Here is a 9,900-nt window from a genome sequence, read left to right on the forward strand (position 1 = left end):
GCAATCAATGTAAGTTTTTCTATGCATGACACTGTAGCTCTATTTATCATTCTAGATAATAGTACGATACCTTCTCTAGATATTGCATTGTGTGGGGTGTACATTTCAGGATTGAGGACATTCTCCAAAGGGGGGGGGGCGCTTTAACAATGGCTAATATAAGTAAAGAAATTAATTCGTTGAGAAAAAAACATTTTGCCCAAATAGACATTTACTCCCCTATGCCTAGATTTTTTAAAAAGAGGTGTGAAAAACTAACACTTATATCCCCTCTTTCTCATGGTAAGTCTGAGGAGTTACAGATACAATTTAAAAGAATCTCACTTATATTGAATTTTGTTGTCTATGAAATAGTATGCAAACACAAAAGTGGGCAAATACTCATTAATAAATTTGTTTTTAAATGAATAGTTATTTCAATGAATATATTAAAATTCTGCATAAAATTTGCATTTTTCAGTAAGCAAGGACTACATTTCGGAATGATACCCATTTGTGAACCAACTTTCCTAGCTTTTCGAAGAATGTTCGAAGTCCAGGTATTCAAGAGTCACAGCATATAACAATTGCTGTTACATATTGTTTGGTGCAGTGGTTAATCTGTCAGCCTCTAAAGAAACTTTGACTTTAAGAATGTCATATATGAAGAGGAAAGTATCCTTCTCAAGTGCGTATTAAAGTTCATTTTTTTAAATAGAATTAAGAACTTTACTGTAATCTGCATGCCCAGCTTCGTAACAAAGTAGCACTAGTATCTTTCCATGCATCACAGTGGATGTTTCTTTACCTCCAGGTACTGGATCACTTTTATCTCACCCGATTCTTGACTCCCAACCCATAACCTCCCCTTCCTGTCCACACTCAGTCGAACAGGTCTCAGAAGTCCACAATTGTCAACACATCTGATAAACTGTCCATTCTGATATAAAATATGAAGACAGTCATTATTAACATCAGTTATAATAATCAGACTATGAGAGTCTGTACCAATGTACATAGGTTGGAATGGTTTATTTCTCCTGGCTTCTGTACCATCATATTTGAATCTGACTCTTCCTGTCTTGTCCATCACTATCACTGTCTTGGCATCATAATCAGAGGCACAAATATCCCCATTGTAATTTTCCTCAACACAAAGTCCCATTTCTCCACATTTAAATATATTGTGTCCGAGGCCATCTTTATCAATTTCTGTACTTGCTGTTTGTCCCTGAAACCGGACTATTTTTTTATGAAATTCATCAGGAGTATACATACTTATTAGTATGTCGCCTGATCTAGTACAGCAGAATCCCAGTGGATGCCATCTCTGAGGTAGAGTGATCAATGTCTCTATCCTCCCCTGTCTGACGATGTTCACTGTTCTGTTTCCGTAATCACTGTATATCAGTTCTCCCTGTCTGGTCACTGAAATATCATTTGGACAAGGTTTACATTCGGTGTTAATCATGTCTTTCATAAATCCACGTATGTTAATACGTCTTATAAATTTGTCTTCACCACACGCCCAAACTTCATTCGATCCAATGCAGATAATGGTACCTAAAGGGATAATACCAGAAGGAATGTTAGCAATAACTTGAGCTTTGTCCAATAATTTTCTCACATATAAAACGGAGATATCTTCTGTCCCACTGGATATGGATGTCTGTGTCAGTGTAGCCTTGTATTCTCCTAATTCTATGCTGAGTTCTCCCCCCTGAACTGTGTTGATTTTTAAGGAAGGAATCTTCATATCAACATCTATAGGAATGTCCCTGAAATCCTTAAGATCTGATTTGTAGTTTTGAACATCAGATACTTTATTGGACTTTAGGATTTTCTTGTTCTCTTTTGTTTTCAGACCTAAGTTTGACGCTGAATTCTGCAGCATGGACTGGTATGTTTTGAAAGCTGAGAGTCTTCTATTCTTCATTTTCCTAATGGTTAATTGTAGTGTGTCGAAAATGTTGTCTACTTCTTTGTGCCAGGTTTTTCTAAGATTTTCTCCCTCTCTCTCCATTGTTTTGAATTTTTCAGTCATGTTAGATATCTTCTGATCAATGCTTGCTCCACTTATCGTTAATCTTGAAATAAGAAACTCAATTTCCTCAGTTTCTGTTTTGATTTCTTCTTTCATCTGTTGTACCACCTCTGACATATCTTTGACAGTATGGCCGCTGTGGGGACCTGTGAGACATCTGAAGCAGACGGGGACACCACATTGTTGGCAATGTCCCTCACATTTCTGGTTTGGATGAGAAGCACATGATGTGAATACGAGACGTTCACTTCTGTCTTTAAAGGGAACAATGTCATGTGTTTCAGACTTCAGACTTTCTACATGTTTATTTATACAGTCCCCACACAAACTGACCTGGCAGCTGTTACAGAATTGCTGGGTGGGGTTGTCACAGTTAAGGTCACACGTGAACACGTCCTGTGCCCAAGTGGGCGAAGACCACATCTTTTTCCTGTAAAATAATGTATACCTGTTATATTGTAATCATGCTTATCTTTGAATCATTTTCTCTTTCAAAGTATTTATTGATGGTGCCCTAGCAATCCCCCTACTGAGCAAATATAATAACAGCGCATATTACTAGTATTAGGCTTTCTACATAACTAACCTCAATAAGCAATTTTTTCCTGCATTATTTCCTGTATAGATTATTGCGTTCCATTTTGAAATACCCCGGAAGTTTAACTTTCGATTTAGAATTGGTCATATATTAGGGATGATTTTTTTAGCAACATATTTAACAGTTGTTAACATAAATATATCATCTTTAACATATGACAAATAGAAAAACCAATGTTTGTTACCAAAATTTGTCCATGCTTACTGACGAATGACAAGTATTTTAGTCAAATGAATGTATCATGCTTTACAGAAAGAGTTTTCGTCTAACTACAGAAAATTTACCTTTTCGAAGTGGAAAATAGCAGAGTACAGACAGGAGTGAGCATTGGGGAGCCTCCGAGAAAAATTTCAATTTATCAGAAAAAAAACATTAAAAGCAGAAATGCGGAGGGGGGAGAAGGGGGGGCAGTGGCGGATCCAGAAATCTTAAAAAAGGGGACCGCACTGATTAAGGTCAGGATAGGGTCCACAGACACACAGAAAACACTGATTTATCAAATTTTGTGATTTTTTAAACACAAAAGCCCCACTCTAAATCTGCCAGTAGGGATTGGGGAATTGCCTGGAATCGAAATTCCTACTTTGAGGGTGAGGGGTTGGGTATCAACTTTTTTCAGTGCCAATTTTCATTCATACAGATTACATTTCCCTTTTTTGACTATACTACAATATAAAAGAGTGTGGAGGGAGGGGGCAGCTTTTCAATGATTATTTTCTAACTTCCCTGTTACGACATGCCTGACAGCTATATAAATCCCCTATTCCTATAGTAAGTACAAGTTCTTCAAAGTTTGATGGAATTCACATTAATTTTGTAATGTATACATCATATACCCATTCTCAACGAATCTTCATAAGGTTAAAAGCAAAAGCATCTTACGTTTGAATAACTCTGTATAAGAAAAAGTTTTATCTCACGTTACAGAACAAGAGGCCCACGGGCTACAATCTTTAATACATGAGGATGAGTACATGTCAATATGACTTAACATAGCTTTTCTGGTATTGAGATTTTTCCCTTTATTTTCCTATACAAAAATTTGATCCACCATTGAGACCCTTCCCTACCCTTGGAGGTTATGATCTGAACAAATTTAATTCTACACTACCTTACGATGCTTCCTTATAGATATCACTAATCATGGCTTTGCTATTCTGTAGAAAAAATGTATACCTATGTAAAACTTTGATTGACCATTGTGGCCCCACCCTACCCCCGGGGATCATGATTTCGACAAACTTAAATTTACACTACCTGAGGATGATTCAACATGAGTTTCAGCTCTCCTGTCCCTATGGATCTTAAAAAGAAGATTTTTCCTATATATTCCGATGTAAAACTTTGATCGCCCATTGTGGCCCCACCCTTCCCCGGAGGTCATGATTTAGACAAACTTGAATGTACACTACCTGAGGATGATTCAACATGAGTTTCATCTTTCCTGTCCCTATGGATCTTGAAAAGAAGATTCTGAAAGATTTTACTATATATTCCTATGTAAAACTTTGATCGGCCATTGTGGCACCACCCTTGCCCCGGGAACATGATTTGAACCTGAATCTACATTACCTGAGGATGATTCAACATGAGTTTCATCTTTCCTGCCCCCGTGGATCTTCTTCAGATTTTTTTTTAAATGCCATTTATTTTTCACTAATTCATAATTATCTCCCCTTGGAAGAGGGCTAGGCCCTTCATTTGAACAAACTTGAATCACATTAACCCAAGGATACTTTACAGTATCAAGTTTGGTTGAAATTGGCCCAGTGGTTCTTGAGAAGAAGATGAAAATGTGAAAAGTTTACAACAACGCCAACAACACCAACGACGCCAAAGACAACGACGCTAACGACAGACAACGGACAAATTTTGATCAGAAAAGCTCACTTGAGCCTTCGGCTCAGGTGAGCTAAAAATCTTAGAAAAGATATGAAGACAGTCATTGTTTATACATCACTTGTAATGATCTGGCTCAGTGGGCCAGTGGCAATGTCTATAGGTTTGAATGGTTTATTTCTACTGGCTGGTGTACCATCATAACGGAATCGGACTCTTCCTGTCTTGTTCATCACTGTCACTGTATCGACATTCATATCACAGGCACAAACGTCTCCATTGTTATTCTCTCTCATATTAATTCCATATCCCCACCTTTAGATATATTTTGTATACACGGCCATCTTTATCTATTATACAGAATTGCTGGGTGGGGTTGTAACAGAGATCATACGTGATCACGTCCTGTGTCCAAGTAGACGAAGTCGCCATCTTCCTCCTGGAAGATAAAGTTTTCCTGTTGAGTATATGTAACATAATTATGCTTGTAACTTTTATTTGATTTCTCTCTCAAAGAATTTATATATGCCCAGATCCCGTCCGTAATCCCCTCTATAGTGAATATTTTTACAGCAGCTAGACATAACTCAGCCCAATCAGCAATTTCTTTCTTGATTATTTTCTGTTTGAATTATTGCGTTCTTTTCTCCTCTAACCCGCTCCTTTGAAATACCCCCCCCCGGAAGTTTCACTTTCGATTTAGTATTATACTGGCTTGCCTGTCTGCTGTCTGTGATATACGTTTCGTACGAATGAGACAGAAAATGCCAGTCTAGTACAAAGTAAGAGGTGTGAACTTAAGTATTTAGGAGGGGATTTAGGGTTGTACTAAATATTTAGTCAATTTCTTTTTCAAAGAATGTATTAATACACCCATCACGAACCCCAATCAGCATTTTCTCTTGTTTTCCTGTTTTCTCTTTTTACTCGCCCCTTTGAAATATCTCCGGAACTTTAAGTTTCGGTCTAGTAAAAGAAGTGGGTTTAAGAATTTTGGAGGGGGATTCAGATTTGAACGCAAATATTATTCTTTTGTACTACTTTTAGTACTTTGACGTTAGTTTACAATAGCAAAGATAAATTATATAGGGTTATTGAACTTATATTGGTGAATATTGGCAGAAATTCGCTGTTCAAATGCTCGAGCTTGCGAGAGCATTTGAACAGCCAACGAGTGCCAATACTCACCAATATAAGTTCAATAACTCCGTTATAGCTAAAACATCTCCATATAATTTATAAGAATTAATCCAACTAAAAAAAGGCAAATTAATGATTTTTTAATATCGGTATCCAAATTAACGTCTGTCCTGTAAGCGTTCAATATCGCATCATTCCGATGACCCTACCGAGCGTTATGATTTGCTTATTTAGATTTTAATGGGTCTAATACGTACTAATTTTTTAATAAATAATTTAATTTTGTGTGAAAAATAAACACATCTTACCTAGATGTCACTTCATTTCGTTAATTTAGCTCTGAGAATTTGATCAGACGACTTTTTTGTTTACAACGGGGCGTACGATATTGAAAGGTCGTATTCGGAATTTTTTGGGCATACTCGTTTACGTAATACAAAGACAGCGTTCAATAAAACGTCAAGATATTGAACGCTTAAATTCTCTAGATTTTGGTAGTATTTTATTAGAGGCTATTTATTAGCTATATAATAAGTTACATTATTAGGATGAATGATTTAGAAAAATGATTGCTATCAATATTTATTTACCACACTTTCTGAAGATTTTTTTAATGCGTGTAATGACAATTCTGAAGGATATACACAACGTACAATATACGTACACAAACTGTACAATATATCTTCCCCAGGGCCACTGACTATTTTCTAAGATATTCTCGATTTTAAACAATAGCTAGTATCATGAGATTTTCGTAGACAGAAAATTATCATTATTATAATATATATTATTATATTATATATAATGTATTATTATACATTACCAAGAGTTTTGACCAGAAATAAGATAATGAAAATCCCAGTATATTTCTTTAAGAAAAATTAACATGAATATAGTTTTTATGAGTTTTAGCTTGTATTGCCAAAAAAATTGATTTAGAGGAGGTGTACATTATCACCATGCAGGCATCATTAAATCGTAAATAATAATTCAATGATTTGAACTTTAATTAGAAATTAAAGTTTAAACAGGTAAAGATACTACGTAGTGTACATCGTATTACGCTTTAGAGAAAGAGAGAGACTTTCCATGGCTTTTATTAAACCCCTGTACCCAAAGATTCTGGGATATCTGTTTCTGTCTTGTCCGTCTGTGTGTATCTCTGTTTGACTGCAAAAACTATAACTTTGGCGATAACTTTTGAGTGGGTGGGGCTATGACTACTGAGCTAAACCCATACGTTCTGCCTTTGTAGTGTTTCTTTATGTTACAGTATAGAATTGTGTTTACTGCAGCACAGTTTTAAAACGAAAGTAACAGGCATGTAGCAACAGGGGAGGGGGGTTGTCTTTTTTTTAATTAAAAATCTTTAACGAAAGGTCTTTGACTTCTTTATTTCATCACAGTGAAATAAAGATGATGTAGTAGTGTATGAATGAAATTATTTTGGTACCGAAAGAGTTGGAATTAACCCCAACACAACAAAATAGGATAAATATCGAGACGGAAATTTTTGCCAGCTGTCCTTTTTTTTCTGCTTGTTGTGAGTTTCTTATTTTCAGGTAAGTTGGTTTACCTGGAGTGAAGCGGACCAAAAACCCTTCAACATACGAAATGGATACTGAAGCTGAGACAAACACCATAATAGCCTTGTTGTGACAGTATCTTATTATCTCCTGTTGAGAATAAAGACGATTATATTATTATCAAAATTACCTATTCTATTTTCTGTTTTTCTGATAATTCTATATTCAACACAGTATATTTAATATCATGTTTGTTTTTCGTGAGTAGAAATTTCAGCTTCTTGGTCCGTGTTTGACCTCTTTTGTAACAGCCAATCAAATGTTACAGGTATAGCCACCTATCACCATAAAGAAACATGGAATATATATCTATATGACAAAGCTTCCATATGTGTGAAAAACTAGCTGTTATGTTAGCGTTTGCGGCAGTGCGCGCGTGGGCACCTGGCTTGCCTCGCGACGACTGCAAGTGACACACGCGGCTTCACAAGCGGGGATACCAGCAGAGGGAACTCGAGGAAGGCTGACCCCTCGGGAATTAGTGGGTTACAAAGGTAAGTAAAAGGGGGTGGGGGTAGGGAAGGGCAAGGTGTGAGGTACACCTTAGTGACGTAATCAGTACTATTTCACATTAAATCAGACTCATGTCGTTTGTCGCGGTGTCGTATTAGAGAGAGATATTGATCGAAATTACATATATGCTTTGTTTTACTTCTGCAAGTAGAAATGTTGATTTTCTTGAAAAAATAGTAGAAACAATATATACATGCCTCTAAATTCTTTAAAATAAGACTTGACATTTTTTTATTTATATTGAGCGGTATTTAATTAATGCTAAATATCACACTTCATGTAATATAACATGGAGATATTTTTATTATGTTTAAGTAGTTTTTGCCTTTGTGTCTCAGGAAGTGGGAAGCTTGGAGTATTTTTAATGTCATAAATTAGCTTTATTTAAATAAAAAATTAAAGGAGGCAAATTGTTGCAGTGTACATATATTTTGTGCGATTGAGCCGAGAGTGAGTACATTTTTACTTACAATATTCACATGCCTGTTCAGAGGGTCAGCCATGTTCCTTCATCGTTATAGAATCCAAATTCAGGTTTCAGCATTTTTTCAGTCCTGCAATCCTTTATTTTCGGAGTGGGAGGCTACTATTCACCTGTATCGTTTGTGGAATTTACTTTATTCATTTAGCTCTAATTATTATATTTTCACTTAAAACGATACGGGTACAAATGATTGTTCTTAATTGTTTGTAAAACACAATACTATATAAAAATTAGGTGGGGGGTAGACTTCTTTGTCATGTACGTTTTTGTAAATTGATAAATAAATCTTAAACATTTTCTAGTATTTGCAAAGACTCAGCCACAGATTTTTGTAAAATCCTATCAGGATTATTAGGAAGATTGGATTTGACAAGGTCAAGTTTGACAAGATCAAAAGCAGGAATTGAGTCTTACATAACAATACTATCGAACACTCTCCAATAACGATATGAAAATGTCGACAATTCCAATCGCAAAGTATAAAATAGCTACGAGAAGAAGATAAGGATATTTATGATTAATGTTACACTGACATAAATGTCACTGACGAGAGAAAAAAACAATATCTGATTCCCCCAAGCTTTTGAAACGCCATGTATAGGGCGACATTAGACTTCGCGTAGTTAGATCCACGCCACTAAATAACGCATTAAAACAGCATCAAATTCCGAGACTCAAATTAGTCTCCTTCCCTTGGCTACAGAGAACGTGATAGCGCGGGGGAGGTCACTATCATCTTTAGGAATAAAAAGGTTACCAACGACATTAAGATCCAATCTTTTGCCTTAAGGCTTTGTGTGAGTAGAATTTTTCCGTACTTGATCTTGTTGTTTTAAATCCACCTCGCAAAATAGATTTTTTATTTGATTGCTTACTTTAAAGGTCGCCTTGCAGTCGGTTGTAGAGCAATTTTACACCTGTTTTAATTCCTACGTTTAAGCTCGTTTCGCTGAATATGTTTTACTTGACTGTTTAATGATAGGTCACCTATCTGGTAGTTTCGTAAAAGTTTGTAATTTTTTAGGTCGCCTATACATGCTATATAAATAGTTGCGTACTTGATTGAGCTTTATGTACATGTAAGGGGGACGGGTGATCGTTTATCAGTAATAAACCGACAGCCAGCATCATATAGATAATTTAAATTAAAAGCGCCAAATTAAAGGTTTTAACGACTCAAAGGATATTGTCATCCAGTCAATAACCTTCATATTTTGCGTGCTAGAATTTACATTGTCAAATTAGAGATAAAACACGAACAGTGATGAATTCAACGTTTTCTTGAAAAACAAATAAAGTATATGAAATCATGGAACAAAAAGCAGGGAACTGATATATATGACATTTTTTGGAAATTATATGAAAAAGTTTCAATATTTCCAAGTATGTATATCTTTGGGCATGAATATAAACTCCAAAAACTTTTTTATTTTCGATTCGAAACAAATACATGTAGCCTGATAATGAGTTCTGAGCACAAGAAAACCTCTAACTGCATTCAAGAAGCCTCCACGTAAAGGTCCAGTGAAAGCTACAATTTAGACAAAATGAACATCATTAGAACAACATTATACCGTGAACTTAGGAGTATTTTACCCTATCTTTGGACTTTCAGTAGGCGTGACTTTCTCGGCGCTACGTAATGGAGAATACTAGTAGATTCTCATTGGTTACGAAATTAATAACATAGGAACTTAAAATTGTTGTTGATAACGAT

At 35.7% G+C, this 9,900-nt stretch overlaps 2 protein-coding genes across 2 annotated transcripts; both read right to left on the minus strand.

Annotated features, from left to right (window-relative positions):
- Positions 1-718: 718 nt before the first annotated feature.
- Positions 719-2,664, minus strand: LOC134274302 (uncharacterized). The gene is made up of 2 exons (XM_062756567.1): positions 2,610-2,664; positions 719-2,453 (listed from the first exon to the last, which is right to left on the minus strand). The coding sequence occupies exon 2, from the start codon at positions 2,444-2,446 to the stop codon at positions 767-769; it is 1,680 nt and encodes a 559-aa protein (XP_062612551.1). The 5' UTR covers positions 2,447-2,453; positions 2,610-2,664; the 3' UTR covers positions 719-766.
- Positions 767-4,756, minus strand: LOC134274300 (uncharacterized). Its single transcript, XM_062756565.1, has 3 exons — positions 4,582-4,756; positions 2,906-2,957; positions 767-2,453 (listed from the first exon to the last, which is right to left on the minus strand). Exons 1-3 carry the CDS (start codon positions 4,754-4,756, stop codon positions 767-769), a joined length of 1,914 nt encoding a protein of 637 aa, XP_062612549.1.
- Positions 4,757-9,900: the final 5,144 nt, after the last annotated feature.

The sequence above is a fragment of the Saccostrea cucullata genome, unplaced genomic scaffold, assembly GCF_032062105.1.
Source record: "Saccostrea cucullata isolate Sc308-1 unplaced genomic scaffold, CSIRO_AGI_Scuc_v1 ctg553, whole genome shotgun sequence".
Taxonomy (NCBI): Eukaryota; Metazoa; Mollusca; class Bivalvia; order Ostreida; family Ostreidae; genus Saccostrea; species Saccostrea cuccullata.

Bases quoted from the DNA above. Each gene is read 5' to 3' on its own strand.
- LOC134274302 (XM_062756567.1), bottom strand. From the start codon at position 2,446: ATGTGGTCTTCGCCCACTTGGGCACAGGACGTGTTCACGTGTGACCTT.
- LOC134274300 (XM_062756565.1), bottom strand. From the start codon at position 4,756: ATGAGAGAGAATAACAATGGAGACGTTTGTGCCTGTGATATGAATGTC. The intron at 2,958-4,581 runs GTGATGTATAAA...TTTTTCTCGGAG, and splicing joins ACTGAGCCAGATCATTACAA to GCTCCCCAATGCTCACTCCT. The intron at 2,454-2,905 runs GTAAATTTTCTG...ATTATTTTACAG, and splicing joins CTATTTTCCACTTCGAAAAG to GAAAAAGATGTGGTCTTCGC.